A 23991-nucleotide genomic window follows, 5' to 3' on the forward strand; every position below is an offset into this window, starting at 1 on the left:
TGCCTATGATACAATTTGCCAGGTTCAAGAGTAATATTTGAAACCTGATATGCCATGTCATTATTATTACCTATTTAAAAATCTGCTTGTAGTCCTTGACATTAGACCTTGGGTGTATTTCAGTCCATTTTTTTCCTACTATAATAGAAGTAATATGAACGTAAAATGCTCCCAAGAGCTTATGAGGGAGCTGACGAAGGACTGTGGATGTATCAGCTGTCTGGATCGAGGTGGTGAATAGCAGACAAGAACACTGTGTACCAAGCTGCATAGTTGCGTCTTGTTCTGACAGAGAAATTTGGAAGTTATGCTGCCTTCCTATTCAGTAGGCATGGTTTCAATAATGTGGCTAAGGGCTTAGTCATATTTTTCCTATAGCGCAGGATCAGAATTGATCAGTGATCAAACTCCTCTAACAACACCATGTTTTTTACTTGTTCTTGACTCCATAACCACAATGCGAGTTGAAGAAGAGAGAAAGAGAAGAATCTTATATTTCTCTCATCTCCCTCTTATGAACGAGGTATTCCAACCAGCTTTTCTCTGCTTTTGCCAAAAGAACTGCCATTGGGTTTTCTGGAAGTGCAAGCACTGAATATCACAGAGAATCTATAGATCTGAAAAGTTTCAGTTGTTTGCATAGGCCATCTCAAAAGAAAATCTGCAGTGCTTTATATTTTTTCAATTTTCAATTTCAATTTCAAGTTTTTCAGTTTTCTTCACAGGAGTAACTTCTATTCACTGCTGTGTTTCTCATTAAAAAACAGCAATTATCAGTGTTTCTGACAAAGGTGTACAAGTACCTAATGGTGTGCAAAGCTATAATTTTAAGAATCTGTTTTCTGAGCTTTCACATACACATCGTATTGGTTAAATATGGGACATGATAGAACAGTCACTGATTTTTGCTTTGGGGGAACACTGAGGGATAGGAGATGGAGGCTCACTGACAGGACAGCACTGTGAGACTGCTGCACCAGTAGAATGTGCAAAATTATTTCTGTTCTTCTGTATCTAAAAATGGTATTCTGGCTCCATTTACAAGCATGGTAAACGAATTAATTAAAAACCTGGGGTGTAGGGCAAGGGATAAAATGATTTATAGCTTTCATCATTTTACCCAAGGAATTTTGCAAAATTTTATCTTCATAGACATCAGGGAGGGCAGAAGGGAGGAGCATTTTGTCTTGTGACTGTATGCTCCAGTGAAATATTACATTGTAAATTGATGGCTTCAAGATATACATGTAAGTCAAAACCTGTAACATCGTGGCTTCAGATGTTGTTTAACCAAAATTAAATCCCCTAAAAAGCAGCTTTTTATGAGCAATATAGAGAGATTTTTTTTTGCCTGACCTCTGCCTGGTTTTTATTTATATACAAAACAAAAAGCATATTCTGAACACTGATGTGCTGTCAGTTCAGATTTTGATTTACATCAGAAGTGTTTGCATTTCCTCCAGCTTAAATATCTATGATGACTGTTAGATATATATTAAATATAATAATACGAGTTTTTAAGATGTGAATTTGTATTGTAATCTAAACCATTGCCTGGCTGTTGCAATGATTTAGGACTTCTGAGTTTGCCTGCTACTTTAATGCAAACCTTTAAAGCAGAGGCAGACTTTTCACTATAAAGGCTTCATTTGGGCCCATATCAGCTTCCAGAGGAGATGCTGCCCATGGGAGGAGTCTGAGAGGGTGCAAGGGAAACAAATGAATTCATTCCAACATAGGCTATGAGTGGGGAAGGAAAGCAATACGATGGGAAGATGTCTGGACAGCTCACTACTTTTTTTCTTTTCTTTTTTTCTTCAGATTTTAATTTGTTTTGAAGTTCACATGAAATAGACAAAATATTAAAAAGTGTTGTACCAGGCCATGCCTCTATTTCCAGAGGTGGACATGAAAATATTGGCAGTCATTAGTATCACTCCTGGTGATACTAAAACAAAACTGAGATCCTGAGCCTGAGGCATTATTTCCACAGAATCTATCAAGATGTATATTTTGTTTAAAACTTTGATAAAAGAGATCATGTAGGGTGGAAGGTCAGTGTGTAAGTAACTTTTAATATGATTATAAATAGCTGCTGCTGCTTTACTTGATTTAAAACTTTCAGAGATAATTATTAAAGGTTCCTCCCCCCCCACAATATTAAATAGATTGTTTTCCACTTATGTGCTTACTAGACCCCAAGTAAGTAGGAGAGTTGCCAGTTATTTCAGTAGGAGCAGGATTGACCCTATATATAGTACAGAAACAAAATAACTCAAACTAGTTTATTCCCACAAAAGGGAATAACTAATTTTACTAAATAAGAATTTCCTTACAAACAGCTGCACAAAATTACTATTGACAAATTTTGGAATCTCATCCATTCTTGCTGGTGCTAGTGGAAGAACAAAAACGGACAGAATTTTGTTAATCTTTTCACTGTCAAGATCCGTGTAGTTACAACGTACAGAACTTGCTACAGATTAGTAGTTGCATCCAGAAACCCAGTGTTATGAAAGCCTTTTTAAATGAAGTTTGTCTTGTTTTCCCATAAGACTTTTTCCCAGAGATGAATATATCTGGCTCTCATTCTGGTGTCTTATTCTTTTTTTAGCTTCCTGAAATGACTCATATTCAGACACGGCGACCCTGGTTGATGTTTCTTCTACAGAACCTTGGATTACTATTAGGCTGGCTTTGCCTCTTACTCTTGGCTATATATGAACAGAAAATTAAAATATAAGTTTTCTTTTGGAAATCTTGAAGTACCACTTATGACAGTGGATAGTTGTTCAGTTTTGTAATGTCTGCCATAGCATTATATAAATTAAGTTTTCAGGATTTTTATATCTGAACAGTAGATAACTATGCCAATTTATTAACTTATTGTTCAGACCTTGGATTTTTTCTTGTAAACGTAAATGTTTAGAAATATGTTTTATTTGTTACTGAGTTTCCCAGATTCCCATGCTCAAACTCACAGGAGCTTCTGATTAGTTTTTATTGAGACTGTTCTGGTTGAATGCTCTCAGCGATCACTGCCAGTCTGATAGAAGAAAAGAATAAAGCACATTTAAATGCAATGAAGTGGACTAACCATAGTTGAATAACTCAAAGCAGGAAACTTTGTCTCTTAGTGTAAGAAATAAATGTATTTATACAAAACTAAAAAGTATAACAAAACTAAACTGTTAAATTGCATGCAGCAATCTGTTTATAGTATCTGTCTTGTTCACTTTGCCAGCATAATGAACCTTGGTTGTGTTGCTGGTCCAGTGTAGCAGGTAAAAATGAAAAGTTCTTGATCTAGAAATATGGCTTCTTTCCCTCAACATCCCTTCCAGCTTTCTCAAATCAAGAGAATCTTCAAGCCAGATGTTGCTTTTAAGCCATCATTAATAAAAACCAGTAGTGCCTTCCAGCTGTGCCCTCTTAGAGACTGACTTCAACTCCTTCTAACCTGAGGGGTTTTTTTGGTGTAGTTAGACCTCTTGGTTTCAAGGGAATTCTGCCTAAATTACAGATGACTCATTTAATTTCGCATTGCAGAATCAACCCTGAAACTAATATAAAAATTCTGTTCTAATTCTGAGGTGCTGAGCAGCTTCCAGGAAGTACTGAGCAACATTCATCATTGTGATGTCTGTTACTTACACACTATGAATTACTGGCATAAGAAGCCTTCCCCTATCTAACTTATGTTTTTATGTGAGAATTGAAATGAATTCCTTCTTCCTGCTCTGATGAACTGTGAAAATAGGGACAGCAAGTTACAGAACAAACATATTTTCTTTATGCAAGTAAATGCATCTTTTTCTTCCTTGTCTTAATCTGCCTTGAAAAAAGGCTCCACTGTGATACTGTATGTCTGTCTTACAATATGTTTACTTGACAGCTCCTACTGGAGGTACAATTATTTCTATATTACAGAGAAGATCATGTGTTATTCTGGAGCGCGATCAGTTCTCAGAGAGATATGCTACTTTATCATCAAAATCTAAAATGAAAAATATTGTGAATATTATGTAATAGCCTTGATTCATACAGCTGTGGATCCCTACTCATCAACAGGCTACCTTTGGGAAAAATACTGAAGATAATTATAAAGGTTGTTATGCACCCATTTTCTGTGCCTGTTAGTTAAGAGAATCTGTAGCAAATACTCCAATGCACATCTAAGTGTATATTTACATACCTTAAAAACCTTGTCCTAAACAATTTATCCAAAGTCACACAGGAAGTTTCTAACTGACTGAGGAAATGAACCAATTTGTTTAAAGTCTCAAAGTAAAATACTAACCTGTTTTATGTAGGTGTGCAAATGTTATGACTGCTTTTTCTGTTGGTTTAACTTTGAAGGCTGCCTAGTCAGCTGACAAGCCTTAGCTTCTCTTTTCAAAGTTTACATTTTTCAGGAGTTTGTGCTTGTTTTTATGAAGGTAAGATTTTTTTAAAAGCAGTATTTCATCTGATTGTATTGGCACTGATTCAATGACCTTCAGCTGTGACAGTCAATTCAAGCAATAGCAGGACACCACTGGACGTAAGCAAAATCTATTCCTGTATCAGTTGGTGTAAATGATCATTGGAAACTTGTTATTTCAAAATGCAGAGCTACTGTAATTTGAATGCTTACACATGGTTAATGTTCACTACAACAGGAAAAAAAGTTACAAACAAAAACATGTTTTGGCAATATTATGATATTCTGGAATTGTTTTCTATCATTAACGTGTCTGAAAAAGGGCACTTAATTTCTGGCAGTGTGTTCTTTGAAGCTGCATACAAGCAGAGGTTCACACTGAAAAAATCTGTGGACACAGTGTTAACGTCTCTTTGGAACATACCATCTTTTGACTATGGATAGATGTCAGATTTCTTGATCACATTTAACAAGTATATTCGTACAACTTCCGCTGTGTGTGCAAACACACTGAACAGAATGCCTGTACCTTGTTTCTGCCACAGACACAGTGTGCATCTGTATGAGAACCATTCAGTTACATTTTGTGGTGCTATTAACTCTGAATACCTGACAGCTCGCTAGAATACAGAAGTTTGAATTCTTGTGGCACCTACAAGAGAACTTTTGTCACTACCAAAACTGATGCCTCTGCTCTAATTCAGCAGCTCTACAATTGAATACTGAGGATGGAGAAATACCAGATGTAAAGCAAGTCTGGGCTATATTTCTTACAGGTTACTGGAAACTATTTCTATATATCACTGAACTGGAAAACTAAATTGGTTCAAATCAAAGAGATCCACCTGCAGGATTCATCTTTTTGCCAAAGCCCAAGAAAATCAATTGAAGAACATGGGTTTATGTCCTCACAAGAGAGAAGGTGGTGCAAAAGTATTCCTACGATGCATTCTCTTTTGTTTGTTTTAAATTCTGTAGAGTTTATTCATAGAGATTTCAAACAAGGCTCTATTTAAAGCCAGATATTTCTTTCTGTTCCTCCAAACCTAACAGCCAGAACATATTATGCCAATGTTTTCATTGAGTCAAATCCTGAGTAAGGGCTGCAGAACTTCATCGCTTGCAGCCGCTAAATCATGGCTGGGTATCTTTCTAAGATGTATGTGATTGCTCAAACAGTTGTTACGTGTTTGATGGAGAGATTACTTGGTGAAGTTTTACAGCCTGTTGGGCAGTTCTGACTAGATAATCATTGTGTTCCTATAAAACCCTAAAATATATCAATCTGTAGAAACAGGATTTTTTTCTGAAAGAAGAGGGTTAGCATTTCTGTCATTCATCTACTCTTAGTTTTCTTGCACTCTTATGATTAAAACAAACAAACAAGAAAATATCTTGCTTTTCTACATAATTTGCTTTTTTACATAGACAGAAAATGGGAGATAAAAGAGAAGGTTTAAAGAATTTATTTGTTACAGCGTCTTTTCCAGGAAATAGTAGAAAACCTCATAAAAAATAATTCTAATTCCAAACTACAAGGGTAAAAGTGTTGACTTTGTACCTTTTGTTTTGTATATGTTACACATTACCCAGTGACTTTTAAGATAAATAGTACCTTCTTTGCAGCCAGCTATCCTAATGCCCTTAGAAAGTTTCTGGAGCTCATCTGCATGTTTTAAATACTGCCATCTATTCCATCCCTGTATTTTATGCTTTAAACATGAAGGTGGCAATTCGCCAGTGAAGAAAAAAAGGTCTTTTTTAATAAAAGAAAACATGGTTAGTTTGGTATAACAACATATCCTTAGAAAACATACTTGTTTTTCTTTCACCTTGCACTGAAGAAAGCATATTATTATTGTAACACTTTATTAGCCTGCATTTAGAAACCAAAAACAGGTTTATGTCAAGCCAAGATTAACACTGATAATTTGTAACAAAAGATTTATTTGTCAGTGTTTTTAACTTCTCTTGCTTTACTGTAACCTGTTGTCAAGTCTTCCTTTCATCTTAAAAATTATTTGCCTTCTATTTTGTTTGCAGCCTTAGGAATGTGACTACAGAAAGTACAAGCAGTTACACAATGGCTTTAACCAAAGCAGAAAGTCATGGAATGTGTTTTACTAGAGCCACCTTCGTTTCCTTCCCTCAAAGGAGCAAAAAACCCATGTTCAGAGCCACTGCTGTGAGTCATGCAGTAGAGCCTTCATCCTTTTATGTCTTTGATAAGAGGGCCTGCAGAGTCATGGCATAGCAGCCCAAAGTCAGTGCTAAGTTCCCTAGTGTGGGGGTAGGAGCACAGAGGGCTGTACAAAACACCCTAGTCGGGGGGTAGGACACAGAGGGCTGGCTGCTTCCTGTGGGAAATAGATGACAGGACGCAGTGAGGGCCAGGTTGCTACAGAGCTCTCCCTGAGAGGCCTGTGTCCTGCTCCCACGTACTTCAGACCAGCAGACTTTAATGGCTGCAGTGCAAGGATGAAAGGTTTTATAGCTGCAGCGTCATGTATAAGCTTCTTTCAGAGCAAATTCCCAGACATTTCGTGTTGTCTTGGTTTTGGAGATCAGGGATATTGTAAAAGTAATCTGGCTGATAACTCCATGAGTGCAGGCTCCTGCTGCGCATCCCGCAGCATCCCAGCAGATAGGATGACGCACAGGAACATCACTTCTCTGCAGAGGAATTTCCAATGATGCTCTCATTAACAAAAGAGAAGGCCTCAAGTCAGGGCTGGTGTGCACATCTTGCCCCACCTTTATAGTACACCCATGTGCACACAAATGAGGAATGGTGTGGCAGTCCCTCCTTGCCAGAGTCTCAGGGCTGATGCATAGAGTGCTAAACATGGAACTACCTAGCAAAACAAATCTGCCTAGCAATCATCTGCATGTTAGTCCAATATAGCACTGACCAGCAGTCATTCTGTATGACATGTGTCAAAAATTTTTGTCCTATTGAAGCTGACTTGGCAAATCTCCCTCATCCTTCTCCTAAAGTTGAGCAGAATCTTGCCTGGACTATCACATGACAGAGAAAGGTAGGTATAAGGAGTTGGACTAATCACTTACTGTAGTATATTCCAGTCTTAATTTAAGGCCACAACAATTTCTGCACTCTTTCCATATCTGCTAATGTTGTGATGAAGGCACCAGGGCAATGTCTGTGCTGCTCTGCTGGGCACATGATGTGTGAGCAATGCCCATATCCCAGGCCTGGCAATGGTTTCAGTGTCTCTGCCCTTGCATGTCAGACATGGCATCCACTGTCATAAAAACTTGTTGGTTTGTCAGGAAAGGACTTTCTAGTGTTTGCCCTATCACCTGCTTGTTTGTGCTATGCAAATATCATAACCCATAAATCAGTCCTATAAAAGGACTTATTCTTCATCATCCACACTGATGAATGTTTGTTCAACACTGGAGCAATATATTGCAACTATTGTGACTTCTGAAGTTCAGAAAAGGCAACACAGCATTGGAAATTTCACTAAGAACTACGGAAGTAGAGATTATTACCTACACCATAGTATCAGCAATTTGATTCTTCTCATTTGAGAGACACTGCTATGAGTACCAGGCACAAACACAAGTCATTCCATATCCACATTGAATTGTTTTGGTATAGCTCTGGTGGTCTTGGGTGGTTTTATTCCTACCATCTGGTACTCTGTTCTGCTTTCAGTACTTCAAAAGTCATCTACATATTTCTGTGTAAATGTTTAGTCTTAGCTCTGGAGCAAGAGCAAACCTACTTTCCAGCTGCTGTTTCGATCCAAAAAGTGATGAGAATTTCATTTGTTAAATATGCACTCAGAAATAATCTATATATATGGTACAGCAGTTCAGTGGTAAATAGTTGTAATGACCAGAACATTTAGAAAAGCAGAACTGGACAGTATGCATCTGGTCATCTGATGTGCCCAGGTCAGTATAGCGGCACTTAGAAAACTTGACATCCACAGATGAGCTAAAGCCATGCATGCAATTTATTCCCCAGGTCCTGTACACATGAGTCCAGTGAGTATTAGAACAACTTTGTCATTTTCTTGGAGCTCATTTGTGACCATTTCTAATGGAACTTAGACAAGGCTTTAGAAGGAAAGATGCAGTGGAAAATAAGGCTTCTTTTATTTAGTTAAGAAATGAATACAAGTGGTGATACACTTTAAACTGCATAATGATTCATCATCCTGCACAAATGCAAAGCATCTCCTTTTCCACTTGGAGACAAACATGGCAAAATAGATACATACCAGGAAAGTCAGAACAAGGAAATGTCCAAGGAAGAAGTTCTTATAGGTGACAGGGCAAATGCCAGTAGAAACAATAAATGTGCAAAGCCAATCAGCTCGTCCTCACTGTAGTTCATTCTCTTTGGCAACCATAAGACCCACGCAATTCATTTTGCATGTTAGTGGAAAATGTCATGTCTAAGAAGTAGAGTTTCAACACTGGAAATATTTTAAATATTACAAAACAGATGACTTTTAATAACTCTTAAATTTGAGATATGCATTAAAAATATGATCCATATGTTCATAGCCATATATTTTGGAAAATACATATTCATAGTTGATGAAACCGGTATAATTTTATCTGCAGAATTTCAATTCCATCTCAAGTAATAAGAAGGAAACAAAGCTTATGAGACCATATTCTAACATTTCCCACTACCAGAAAACCTACTTCTTAATTTGGCTTGAAGCACTTGCAATTAGCAAGAATATGCCATTTTTCTAGACAACAGAACAGCTGACTGTCTGGCATACTGTTTTGTGGCATTATTGGGGAGTACTAAGAAAACAAGACTGTTGCAGTCTTTTCTAGCACATAATATTTTAATATGCCATAAAAGTTCTTAGGTTGGATGACACTTAATTAACCCTCCATCTTCAACATTGATTCTCCTTTATGGAGACACTTTTTTTTTAGAAATAATTCCAACGTACTTCACTGAAGAGCGGTGTTTTTTTGTTTTTTTTCCTTTTCTCTCCTTGCCTCCCATTCCAAAACATAAGCTCTACTATGTGCTAAATCTCAGTATTTGTGGACAAAACCTAATTTGTTAGAAGATCTTTTTCGAGATATTTCATAATTATAGTGTATGTAAGACCATGAGCTTCATTATGGAGAAGAAAAACTAGAGCAAGAGCAGTTCATAACCATTTTTTTTGTATCAGAAAACATACTCAGGCTTTCTGTGCATAGAAAGCATATGAAAACACAGAAGAAAAATAAAAAAGATGTAAATGACTTTGCAAATAACAGCACTGATATTCAGCACTCAGTCTACAACAGAATGCAAGTGATCAGATCTCCTGCACACTTTTTTAAAGCCATTGCTTCCCAGCTAGCACATTTTAGCTAACACTGGGCATGTGCCTAATCTTTGGTTATTCTTCAGCATAACAATTGCTAACCACTTTCACTTTTTCACTATACTAGTATTACATATGAAGACAGAGAAAAACAGTTACTAATAATGGATAGTCATCTGATTTGGGGAATATGAACTGCAAGTTGTTGATGATCTCAACTAAATTCTAATGAACCAAAAATACACTCTTGAAGCTTACAGTTCAAGTATGAATGTAAACCGTAGCTTTAACATGAGTGGTTTGAGTCTCTCATATTCAAAATATTTCATCTCTCCCTCTTTCTCCAGAATTCACAACATGAAACATATGCCGGATACCAGAGAGTAAGAACAAACCTACAGGTCTCTATCTTAAGATTTACTTTTATGTGCATTTAAGATGGCTATTTGGATAGGAAAAAGTCCCTTCTCCATCTTCTGCACTTATCTATGCCCTGATTATGTCAGGAAAGACCAGATTTGTCAGAGAATTTTTAAGTCTGTTCCCCAGCAGTCAGAATTAGTGGCTCACATGGTAAGAAAAAGGAAGTATTGGCAATAGAGATATTCGTGTTCACTGTGTATGTGTTTATAAATTAGCCTCAGATTCAGTCTTTGCTCTCTAATTCTTTTAATCAGTTAAAATTACTAAGAATTATAGTACGTAAACCACTTCTGAATTCTTGGGAGAGTTTTTTCTGATGAAATGTTATTCAAAGGGATAATTTCTGATTCGTACTGTATTAAAAATAAAACAAATACAAGCTTTTTCATGCCTTTATAACAACATAAAAATCCCATAAGTCTGCACAGGGCCTCTATTGCTGTGATCTACATGATAAGGAGATCATCTGAAATATAGCTGACAACCAGCATGGTTTCTCAAGTACTGATGTTTCTATGCAGTATGCTTGATGAAAAACACATTGCATGTTCATTTATCTCTTACGTCTGCTTAAAATGTAAGATATAAACATCTCTCCTATGAACACACTCAACAAACCTATATCTGGTTTACATCCTTCAGTCAATACAATGACATTTCTTTAGCTAATCTATTCTGGAGCTGATTTTTACAAAATAGAAGCAAACTCAATTTGTTGAATTTAATGTGATCTTATAATATCCTTACAATAAGTTTAACAGTGTGGTTCTGACTCCCTTCTGTTATGGCTTTCTTGTAACAGATATGCTGGTGCAGATACTTCTTCCATAATTAATCTGCTCCAAGATAAAAAGGGAAGGGAAGGGAAGGGAAGGGAAGGGAAGGGAAGGGAAGGGAAGGGAAGGGAAGGGAAGGGAAGGGAAGGGAAGGGAAGGGAAGGGAAGGGAAGGGAAGGGAAGGGAAGGGAAGGGAAGGGAAGGGAAGGGAAGGGAAGGGAAGGGAAGGGAAGGGAAGGGAAGGGAAGGGAAGGGAAGGGAAGGGAAGGATTGAAAGTAAACTTCTAAATGACACAGAGCATTACTGTTTAATAGCTCTATTTTAGCTCTATGAAAATCAAATAAAAAAAACAAAACCCCATGTAATGAATGAGAAAAGTGATGCTTGATATCACTATGACTACTAAGTAATTATCGTAAACTATAGCATAGTGGTTTTGGCAGTAAATTACCTTTGCCTGTTATATATATACCCTATACCCTCACATACTGTTACCAGCCTTGCTCTATATTGCCACAGGCTCTAGAAAGGGGAGGAGAAGGAGAGGTGAAATGGACTGCAGTTAATTCATCCATTCTAACACTCCCAGCCAGTTCACACCCCTGCAAATTATCACAGCTTATGGTGTACAAATGGCGTTAGAGCCACAGATCTTTATGTTTAAAAGTTTTAACAAGTTAGCATTTTTTGATAAATGAAACAAAAATCTGCAAATTCTGTGTGCTACCTACTATTTCCAGCCATCTCAATTTCTACCAAAGCTACACGAAGGAGAGAACGAACCAAAAATCACTTCATTAATAACCTTATTTGACACTCTGAAATTCAAAGAAAAACATCCTATTTTTGAAAGTTAACAGTTTAATTGCTATCAATAAGCTTCTTCAGCTTCCTGCACTGTGCAGTTTTGACTGTGCTGTGAGCTTTCCATGCTTTTGTTAATCGCCAAATGTGCCCATCAGATAAAGTTTTCTATTTGGATAGCACTTCTTTTCTTTCCAAAGTTGTTCATAACTCTGGAACATAAGCTTAAAAATGCTAAGAGTTGCTAAGAAGTCTCTTTATCTGAGCGAATAAATACTCAGTTAAAGCGATAGATCCCAACAATTCAGAGATTGCCTTGAGGAAAACTAGGAAGAAATTTGAGTTGAACATGAGTGATGAACTACAATAGTGAACCTAATGTAGCTCAAAGTTGAACTCAATGCATTTTAATCGTTTAATTTAATTTAATACACACTGTATAAATCACACACCGTTAGATTAGAATAGTTTTCAGAATGCCTGGTTTATTTCTGTAACAGTTTCAGGCCTGACTCCTATGTGGAGTCTTTGAAATTCATCTGCATAAAGAAATTCTGGACTCCTGCAAGGACGCCAGGGAGTCATTTCAGCAGCAGTACCAGCTGACAGAAATCAGGGCTCCCCTGGTGTCCCCCAGGGACCAGATATAAGATGAGAAATCTCTACTCACTTGAGAGAATTGGTATAGCATGATAACATGAAGAGCTGTGATTTCTTGAGAAGACCTGTAAACATTTTTGGGTGTAATGAAAACAGGATCTTTGCCTTTTTTAATGTTTCAGCAGAGCAGAAGACAACCAGCAGTCAGGTAAAATATGAGACATAAGAAGACTATAAGGTGTTTAACAGGGCAGACTACACGTAAGGAAATGGTTCTCGAACAAGTAATAGCTTTTCTATCTCTGGAATCTGCTGGCTGTGACTTGGTTACCTCCACAAGCTGCAGGAGAAAATGTAATCAGTTTGCAGCTATTAGCTATGGCAGACCGTGTCTGTCACAGATGACTTTGACCAGCTTTTCTCTGTGAGGGGAGTAATTGGGATATTGCTCCTCTATCTAACTGAGTCTTTTCATAAGGCATGTTAAAATTTAGTTATCTGTAATTAAGTATTTGGCAAATTTATTTGAAAGAGAAATCAAGGAGGAGATAGATTTATAGGTCATTTGTTCATACAGCATTTGTATTGTTTGAAAAGGAAACTACAAAAAATCACTGTAGTTTACCCTGGTGTTCAAAGCTTTGATAGCAAACTGAGTTTCAACAGGCAAGTCTCAAACAGCGCCTTCCTACTCAGGAAATTTCTTTTAAAGGCAACTTAAGCTTCTTCAACTCCATTTCAACATGGTAACATTCAAACCAAAGCTTCATTTTTCAAACTTTACTTTAAAAATTAGAAAGAAAAAAAAAAAATTGAAATTGGGGACAGCTGCTGTGGGTAAAGCCTAAGGGAGCATGCTGCTGAAAGCACCATAGCAAGATCAAGATGTTGTTGGAGCTCTGGTGAGGATTTGTGCTGTTATAATGCTGATATTAAATAAGCGCTCTTATTTTAGACACTAAAAAGAAAACATTAAGTAGATTTAGAAGGCTCTTGCTTTATGAAGCACTCTTCTTAGCTGAGTGGTATATCTCAACCTCATAATTATAGAAACAGAAAAAGGAAAATATGTTGCTTTGCTTAGTAAAAAATTATGAGATTAATGAAACATAAAAGAGGAATTTTTGCCTTCTTCTAAATATATGTCAGTTTGTAAATTTATCTTCTAGCAATAAAAACGGAATTATTTATTTCTTGCTATCAAAATGTTCTCAGCATTTATAATTGTAAATGTAGTTATCTACTCAACATTTCTTCTGTAAAAGCCAAAATTAAGTAATTAGTTTAACAGATAAATGAAGTTCACAAATGTCCTTTTTTATGCTGTTTCAAGTAATTCTAGTGCTTTGGTCATATGCTTTCTCAAAGGTCTATCAGGTGACTCAACTCTTTAAAAGGGTAGATTACAGCAGGACAAGGAGAAATGGTTTTAAGTTGAGAGAAGGAACATTTAGGTTGGACATTAGGGTGAAACTCTCAACTATGAGAGTGATGAGGTGCTGGAACAGGCTGCCCAGAGAAGTTGTGGATGTCATATCCCTAGAGGTGCAAGGCCAGGTTGGATGGGGCCCTGTGCAACATGGTCTAGTATTAAATGGGGAGGTTAGTGGCCCTGCCTGTGGCAAGGGAGTTGGAGATTCATGATCCTTGAGGTCCCTCCCAACTCGAGCCATTCTGTGATTCTGTGACTACAACCAGTTAGTTCTTCACAGAAGTGCTATGAGTTGAACTGGGGAATATTCAATGGGTTTATTGCAGAAATTTTATTGTCCTTTTTCCAAAATGAGATAAAAATCTTCTCTGTGTGCTATAAGCAGCTGCAGAACAGCGAATAATTCTTAGTAACCCCCAAAATGCTATGATTCAGTAATATTTAAATTCATAACAAGTGTATCAAATGATTTTTTAAAAGCAAAATCTTTATAGTGCCCTTTCCATAAGATGTGTAACTCTGACCCTTTTCATGACAAGTTATCGGGTTTAGCATAAAAAATGCTATAATCTCGTTGGCTTGTAGTTTACTCTGATTTCATCATGGAATTTTTCAGGTATTTTTCCTTGACTCTTTATTAAATATAGAGAATATAAACCAGAAGATAATGCTATTTCTTCTACAGAGAAACTGCTTTTTATTTCTTAAATGGTGTAATTTCTTCTGGGTCAGGTGCATATTACTCATAAATTCACAGCAAACAATATTTGAAAACACAAACGTGTGTTGTGAAGTGACCCCTACAAGCACATTGCATGCTTGGTCTCAGAACGCGTTTATGGTTTGAAGAAAATCTAGAGCTAATGAAAGTGGTAGTAAATGGATTCTTAGGAATACTGTATCCTTCATGCTAGCCATTTATTTATGGTATGGGCCAGATCCAAGATGAAAAAAAAAATTAATAGCTGTTTTCTGGCAGGGGATCTTACTCCATTATTATGCACTGGATATCACAACAAAGAAGGACTGTTTCTATTTGGGATCTCCCAATGAATCGACAAGACATTTGGCTGTTGTCCCTAGAAATTTTGGATATACAAGGCCAGGCTTCGCAATAAATATTTACATTTGTGGTTTTTTTTTTAATACATAAAGAGCTATGCCAAGACCAAATGTGAAGAAGGCTTTAAACCTTCAAAAACATTGAAGTAATATTTTGTTTTTCTCATTTTAAAACATTCATTTCTTTTAACTGTAATTGTGCTTCTCATTTGGGAATTCCTAAGAAGATCAAATTGTCTGAGGCTTTTAAGATAATGGAAGAGAAAATTTGGAAGCTGCTGTGGCAAATGGGTTATTATCCTTGAATTTGTTTTCTACCTAAGATTTTTATAGAGGTTCATAATCTTAGGTGGATATTTCAAATGTCTTTAGTAAGACTATTTTGTAAGGGAACAGTAATATGTTTCTGATTAGATCTTATTTGTGGAATTGTGTATTTAAAATAACGGCTGGTCCAAAATCCTGAAATTAGTTTTCTTTCTTTTTTTCTTTTACTTTTCCTTTTTTAAGAGGATCACAACAGAAGTAAGCTATGCTGCATTCACGTGAAGTTAATACTGCAAAACAGAAAAAATGACAGTAAATGTAGGTATAGAATTTCCTGCTTTTTCAGCCTTTAACAGAATGTTAGGGTGAGAACAGTGGATTTGCCTGAAGAACACAGGTTAGGCTAGGTACAGATCTGCTAAATTACCACCCCAGATTTCAGGTTTGCACCAGTTGTGATCATGCAGGGGAATTTTGTTAGGGTGGCAATAAGTCAAATATGTCATTCAGGCTTGATGATTTTAAGCCAAATGTTGACTCTTACTATTAGTGTTTGAAATTATTACATCCATGCAGAAAAACAATGTAGACTCAATATCCTAACCTGTTTTCCAACTGCAATGCAAAAAGAGTTATCTAATAGCTAACAGTGTCAATTAGCTGATGAACAATAGCTCTAGCAATATTACAGAAATAAAAAAACAAACAAACAAAAAAAACAAAAAAAATCCCACTTTAACTTTATGGCAATTTAAATACAGATTTTTCTGCCTAATCAACAGCTTAGAGCATGCTCTAACAATCTGATCTCCTCTACAGAGTGACTTATCTGGAAATGCTCAGAGAACCTGACCTAATTTCAGCAACTCTTCTTGCACTCATGCTAATATGAAATGTGACAAGAGCACTTAAAAACTATTCTTGAACTTTTCTTAAAATCTCAGGGGCAAAAGGTATTTTGTGTCTGTATCCTATCTTGTTACCCCAAAGGCAGTTAGACAAACAGAGCTGTCTTAGCTGGAATCCAAGTGACCCATCACTTTAAAGCCAATTACAATGCTAGCATATATATTTGAAGTGTGCACTCTATAGTAGTTCGAAGCATTTCTTATGGCCTGCAAAGGAGATGACTGTTTATAAGCATGATTGAATATTTATATCACTAATGTTTTTCTTCTCTCTTAAAGATTCATGATTAACATTCAAAAAATAGTTCATCCATATAAGATATACAAAAGATGTGATAGGAGTAATCACTTTTTCTAAACATCTATTGAAATAGCTAGAACTTGCATGATTTCTGTCTCAATTCAGAGCTCACCTTTAAAGAGTTTATTAATTCAAATAACTGGTTATCTCAACTGGATATTATTCAATTAGTCATTTGTAGATATTTCAGGACAGCTGAAGTCATAGATATCTTTTTTCTTTTATTTTATACTGGCTTTCTCAATACAATGTCCTTTATTAAGCTTGATTCGAGTTTATGCACAAGTACTGCCATATGTCTACAAGTCTAAGGTTATGTCTATACCTTATAAAGCATGGTGTGACTCTCCATCAGTAGCAGCTGCGAAAATGCTACTAGTGGTAATATGAGTATGATGGTTACAAGTCTTTCAGGACCTTAGTTGCTCACAAGTAACATTACTGAAATGCTATTTTTGAAACAGTTAAGGTATGCAGTGATTTTTATAGTGGTATTTGCACATGTGAGCATTGTGTTCTTAGAAGTCTGTTCACAGAATCTTTGTTAGAGTCTGAGAAACTACCATGATTGCTACAACCATTTGACTTGAAATGACCATGATGTAAATTCTATAAGGCTCTGATAATAAAACCTCCAGGAGAAAGCGAAGCAATAATACACATTTTAAAAAAAAATTCCAGAACACGTAGGCATGGAACAGGGTGGAAAAACACAGAGCAGTAGAGATACCGCTGCTTTGACGAAAATCTAGGAACCGTAACTGACCTACCTACAGGATTTTAACTCCAAGATAGTGAGCAGAGTCATTAGGCAACAGGTTATTCTTTCATCCTGCAAGGCCTCTTTCAGTGTATGATGGCTTCAGTGGCTACTGGATCAAACAGTACTTCAAGCACAAGGTACTTGATTGAGTTGCACTCAGTACATCAAAGTTGTGGGTATGTATAAGTAGCTGTCAATTATATTTCATACTCTGAAACAGATAATCATAATTAATGTTTCAATGAACCTAAATCTTTAACTCTGCTCCCCTTGTATCTAAACTCCTCCCGTGGTACCTGTCAGTGAAGTCTTTTTTTTATCATTTTGACTTTTTTTCTAAGTGGGATATGTAGCTCTGTGTTTTCCTTCCAGAGTTCTTGCCATACAAGCAAAAGTCTCTTGGCATATGCATGATATTTCACTAGAGTGAAAGGGAATTAGTCATATAAGCCAGCATTTTAAAATCCTTCCAAACTAAGATTAGTTGCCAGATGTTCCAGGAACTTTATCATCAGTCCGGTCGGTCCTGGTGTCCTTGCTTTGTGGTATATGCAGTAGTTGCATTTTAGGCACAGTATATCATTTCCTAGACAGTTTCAAGGGCTGTAGTTAGATGAACTGATTTTGTTATTTTAGGATTTGTGTGATTTTAGGCTGTGGGAAATGTGAGAAGTCTGTACGATTTCCCTTGATTATAGAGAAATCTGAGGGTACCGCCACAAGAGTCCGATCTGTTTTTGCTCTAAATGTATGTAGACAAGTGCTAACGGAATTTGCATGTGAGATTTGCTCACAATATCCAGAGAATAGACTCTACAAGAAGAATCCCTTCCCATTCATGAAATCCTGTATTTGTCTTATGGTATTCTGGCTTCATAGTTTCCATGTATGTAGTCATAGCCAGAGGGAGAAATCTTTAGTAAAAACAACTCCTCTTGAAAATAAGAAGGACAGTAAGCAGCAGAAATGTTAGAGGTAGCATATACACACCAGCCAGGGATTACACAGGCTGCAGCCATAAATCAGAGCTGGTTTTAAAATAACTGATCAGAATCAGACAGAAGAAGCGTGTATGCAGCCCCTGGCAGCCACCTGAACATTACTGGCTTGGGGAGGATTTACAGCCTGTTGCTTTTTGTAGCCCAGGCTCTCTCCTTTTGCCTGCTTACGGTTCAGGCTTCTAGTGCCCAAGGAGACTCTGGGAGATACCTTCGCTCACCCAGCCAAACCATCTCACCACAGGAGAGCTACAGCAGGCTTTCATTTACCCTTGGCGTCATAAATCTTTATGGATCAGCAATGGTGTTTCAAAATCATTTTGAAGTGGGGAAGAAGGTGATGAAATAATTTGGATTTCTAATTTGTAGCATTTTGGTCTGAGCAAGCCACAGAATGACAAATATTTAACAATTTATGGTGGCTTTTTTTTCTGCTAGAAATATGAAGATGATATCCGTCTGCAATGTAATTTGCTCACACACAACATCTTGGGGTATTTTTACAGATAGAAAAAAATATATAGATATAAAAAAAATATAGAAAAAAATAATTGATGAAGAGATTATGAAAATGCTTCTTGGCAAGGCTGATACTTAGTCATAGGTGTCATGGAGAACTGCAGTTTCAGATTGACAAATGTACAAAGAAATTTCAAAGATCATATGGCCCTTGTCCCAATAACAAAAAATAAGAGGATGGTATTTGTACAGCAGCACCATCTCATGGATTCAGTTTTTAGGAAGAGTTACAGTGCTGCTAAGGTACAGGTGAAATGGGACAACTTAGTGGAGTGCACAGATTGTCAGTCTGGAGTTGGTTCATATATTAACTGTGATTTTTCTACTACTGCTACCTTGGACAGTTAAGTAAAAACTAAAACTGTTTGGAAAACATTTTGTGTTCTACAGAAAATAGTAGTTTCCCATCTAACTTCAGTTCTGGTTTTTTTGTTTGTTTGTTTTGTTTTGTTTTTCAAATATATCTAGCAAACATGACATTAGCTTTACAATATTTTTTCTTCTTTATCTTTTTTTTCCCCAAACTATAGTTTGGATCACAGACAGCTCAATCTGAGCTAAGAGCTACAGGTGGCTCTTACTGTTGCTTTTTTCAGTAAAGTTGACCAATCATAAATAGACCTCTTTTTTCTTTTTTTGTATAAATGATAAACACAGTGATCAAGTAATTGCATTCAATTATTCTGAAGAGGTTTGCTTCCAGATTTGGGTAACGATGATAGTTAAGTAGCAAAAAATTTTAAGATACTAAACACGAAAGACTGTTTTTGTAATAAACTGATCGATCCTTTGCACTTGTTGCATATGGCTCCCAGTTTGATATTTAATTTTGAATGCAATGCACTGTTACTTCTAACATTCTGTGCTCTGAAAATCTAATCAATAGTCCATTTGATACCGTTGTATCCATTGCCTTTCTTTATTCTTGTGTACTTTATTTACTGAAGCATATGATCAGTCATCATCAGGAAGATGTGGAAAAGTTAGTGAATGCTCTATGTTCCTTTCCACTGGTGGTTTGCAACACATCATTTTACCTCTTGGACAAATATTTTTTTAAGAGTGTTTTTTGGAAAACAAGTTATTTTCAAATATTTTACATTTAGAAAGATGGTGCTTGCACGCTACATTTAAAAGTAATCTGTGTTTTTAGCATTTTTGTCATTCTTCGGTGAAAATATATATGTGCACAGACTAGTCATGTAATTACTGTGCTGATAGAGCATTGGTTTCTGTTTCTAAGGATATTTTGATTTCTATTCAGAGATCTATTTTATCACCCCAAAAAATCCACATTTTTAGGCATCCAATATCAGCTTTGTTTACCCCTTGCATTCTCAATACTTTTTATCTCATTTTTCTGCTTGGATGTGGATTTTTTTAACTTGATTTGACAATAGGGTAGATTTTCTCTAAAAGATGCCATGTAATAATTCTACAAATTAAGATAATTCTAAAATATAAAGTCTGATCTAAAATTGGATCATGCATATGAAGTGTAATTCAAAGTGAACTGAGATTCTGCAGTGCTAAAAAGCAAACCTGAAAAGCCCTTCTGGGGTGCTAGGTGGTCTCAGAGGCACTAAAATCAATGAACACTATTTCTATTTAGAGTTGCACTTATGAGCAGACTAGCCAACTTTTCTCCCTAGTAAACGCTCCTAAGAGTACATCTACGGTCTTTGACTCTCAGAAAGCTTCTGTATCTATCACAATAGTTTCTTCTGTAAACAAGCTCCTTGGGAATAGTAATGAGGGGAAGACCAAATACTAGTTTTTAATTTAATGGCTGAATACTCCAAGAATATGTGAAAATCCTGAGATTTAGTTCCTGTTGTAAAAGACATTTAGTTCATTCACTGGCTGTTTTGGTTAAAATGCAGGAATGGGTTCACCTTAGAAAAATTTAACTGTTCTATGCTTCTGTTGCCTGATGTCTACGTTGCAATTTAACTGACTTTATATGATATTATTTCTAATCATTGTTTACAAAGATTTGCAGATGGTTTCTTGAAAAAAGGCTGCATTTAAATAAGTGCAAGATAATTGGAAACAACAGACATTCAGTGTAATGAAAACATTAAATGTACTGGAAGACTTACTCTACACATAAGGTACTTGAATCTTGAAGATGATTTGCTCTGTCTAATTTAAGCATGGTAGTAAAATAAAAGACTGGTGAATTTTCTTGCAACACAGAATGTAGCTAATGAAGAAATTAGCAAAAGAAGAGATTATACATAAACAGTATACTGGCCTATGGTAAACAAACTTTTATTGCAGTTGCAAACCACACGATGAGCTCTAATTAAATAGTTTATAGACTGTTATTGCACTATAGCAAATGTGCTATCACAGAAAAACAGAGAGACTCAGATACATAGTGAACTGAGGAGCACTGTGGAGTAGCACACATTTTGACAGCAGCATTTTATGATGAGCACTTATAAGCAGCACATAGTCTTCTGGTTTTGAAGTCTCTGAGCAACAGGGACATAAGATCTTCTGTGTGATCTTCTCCCTCTTGCTGATACTTTGACGTGCACTCTTTACATTGCTGTAGTGGAAGAAAGGTAAGTAAGAACCCTTATCACAACTTCAAACTTGTTTATTTGGGAAAAGAAAAAAGAAAAAAAGTTTATCTTGTATACATACTGTCCTAAAAGTTCCCGTTAAGTCTTTTTAGTTTACACTAATGACTGACCGGAGGCTGCAGACACAAAAAAAACTCCTTCCCCCAGGAGGAGCCATGAAGCAAACGATGTGGCAGTGGCTGTATGGGTGATCATCCTCAGTTTCAGAACATTCCTGACTCAGCCAAACAGGTGGCCAAATGGCCTCTTTACTGGTTTGAGAACTATTGCACTCAACATATAAGTGAGAATGAAAAATTAATCTTGGTTAAAATTAGCATATTGGATTTGAAACAGCAGGAGTCCAGGAGTTGATTAATGAACAATAGTTTGGCTGCAAACAGCTAGAATTTCTATCCGGACTATCTCACTGTGTTTACTGTCATTGTTTCCTTTATGCTGGGTGACATATATAGCAAAACTGTATTAAACAGTATTGTTTCTGGTAAAAACATTTGGGAGAGAATTTTCTCAAAGCAAGCAACCTCACAGTGGACTAAACTGCAAATCCCTTAGCAATTAATCATACAGTTCACACTGGTAAGTTGTTAAGACATTGGCAATATAATTCACCAATGCATTATTCTGTTATTCACAGACTTTAATATGCGGTGTTGTTTTTTTCTTGTGTGTTTGATCTATTGGAAATGTTTTGTGTCAGCCCGTAGAAAGGAAAACATGTTTTGCTGTGTGTTGAATAGTAGATGAGCATTTGGAAGATTTCAAAATATTTGCTTCAGTAAATTTTTAATTAGTTTGTATAAAGTGCTTTGGAATACTCTTGTGGAGGAAGAATTGAGTTACTGTTTACGAGACATAGTGAAGTATACTCAACAGAAGAGAGAAAACATATTGTCTGGGATTCTGGTATCCAGTTAAAAACTAGTGTATAGCAACTTGTAACTCATTAACAGTTCTGTGAGGGTAATGAAGCTAACAATATAAACAATATACAGGGTTCCTTTCGGTGCTAATATATATATAGTTTGTTCCCAGATATCCAGTGCTCAAGTAATAGGTAAACATGAACTCCTCTTTTTTGATGCTTCTGTCTTAAGGTGGACATGAAAATTTTCACTGCAGTCAGTGGGACTGTTAGCAAATAGTGGGATTCAGGACTGCATCCAAGCATGTTTCTCATAGCCAGCACAATATTTTGGGTACTCCCCAAGTTTGTCTAGCCAAATCTCTTTGCCAGAAAATGCAAAATCAGGTGAGCCTACTGAGAGAGGACTCAGCTAGGAAACCAACAAGATTAAAGATTTATTTGGGAAATATCGTATGACTTTATCAACCTTCAGATAAGCACTTCATGTAACTCTAAAACTAGGTGAATCTAATATAATACCAATGTCAAGCATTACTTAAGGAAGCTATTTTATAAAGAAGACTCTGACTAGTCTGGGGGGTCTTTAATATATCCATCTCACTGAAACTATATTAGAAGAAAATAGAGACATCAATAATAGAGTTTCTCTCCATTTGTGGGCCCAACAGTAATTCACTCACTCAATAGATAAATGTGTGTTGCTATCAAACCTGCAAGAATTGATTTAACACCATTAATTTCTGTAGTAGAGTAGTAGGAGTTTCAAATTTTAAGTTCATTTAAAGATTGTGTTTTAATGTTGGTTCTGCTTATATGATACTCAAAACTAATTTTTCATTGGCTCCTTATATAGAACCAATTACACCTTCTAGTCTAGCAATAAATTACTGACGTTCTTATAGCAATTCCTATTTCAGGACTTTTTTCTTGGGAAGACAGTTTTAAGGCTGCTCTCATTACCACTGTCCAAATTGTGTTTCTTGACCTGCTGCACTGCAGTGGGAGCAGCAGTACTCCCTGTGCCCCCTGTGCAGAGTGAGAGTCATGGAGTGTGCTGCCATGGAGCTAGTGCAAGCCATGTTGGGCCTTGGTCTTGCCTAAGTTGATTCCTTCGTTATTTTTAGGGACCTTTAAGATCGTCTAGTTCCAACCACCCTCTATAGTCAGGGACACCTCCTTCTAGACCAGACTTCTCACAGCCCCATCCAGCCTAGCCTTAAATGCCCCCTTCCTGGAGGCATTCACGTCTCTGAGCAATCTGTTCCAGTGTCTCTCCACGCTCACACTAAATAATTTCTTCCTAATATCTAGTCTAAATCTACTCTCTTCCAGTTTAAAGCTATTTCCCTTCATCTTTTCATATGCCCTTAACAAAAAGTCATCCTCTGCCACTGGGCCATGGGCACAGCAGAATTTTGCAAAGGATGCAAGTATAAGTAAAGCACGTACAGGTTTCCTAATAAGGAATTATTTTGAGCAAAATGAAAGGTTTGTTTTGGTATTGTATGCTTTGTCAGAACACTCCCTCTTTCAACGAACTTCATGGACACTATTCTTTTCTTTTCGAGAATTGTTCATTCAGGAAGCTGACAAAGAAGATGTAGCTGTGTTAATGGCTTCCACCATCAGCAGTGGTTCCTGTGGCATACATCAGGGGCAGCGCTGTCTAGTTTTCCTGAGCATCCCAGGCTTGGGTAACAACATATTTACCTGCTGGTTTTTAATAGAGACAGGACTGTAAAAGATAATTCTTTCTTATTGTAGTGGTTCAAATCAATTATAAAAAAAAAAAAAAAAAAAAAAAGCTTTGGGTTTGTTTTTTTTTTAAAGTTAGTTCATTTCAATCTGTTTCTCCCACAAAACGAACAAGAAAAAAACGGAGGGGAAAATTTTTGTTAGCATCTAATGATATCCATTCCAATTTGAAAAAAGCA

The 23991-nt window shown here is 36.5% G+C and overlaps 1 protein-coding gene across 1 annotated transcript in view; it reads left to right on the forward strand.

Annotated features, from left to right (window-relative positions):
• Window positions 1-2743, forward strand: part of SLC39A12 (solute carrier family 39 member 12) — a gene marked incomplete at both ends in the record, with an annotated part of 30080 nt that extends 27337 nt beyond the window's left edge. Inside the window, one exon of the mRNA XM_079538219.1 lies at window positions 2615-2743. Within this exon, the coding sequence (XP_079394345.1) occupies window positions 2615-2743 (129 nt within the window). The remainder of the gene's footprint in view (window positions 1-2614) is intronic.
• Window positions 2744-23991: the final 21248 nt, after the last annotated feature.

This window comes from Tetrao urogallus, assembly GCF_951394365.1.
Source record: "Tetrao urogallus genome assembly, chromosome: 7".
NCBI classification, from domain to species: domain Eukaryota; kingdom Metazoa; phylum Chordata; class Aves; order Galliformes; family Phasianidae; genus Tetrao; species Tetrao urogallus.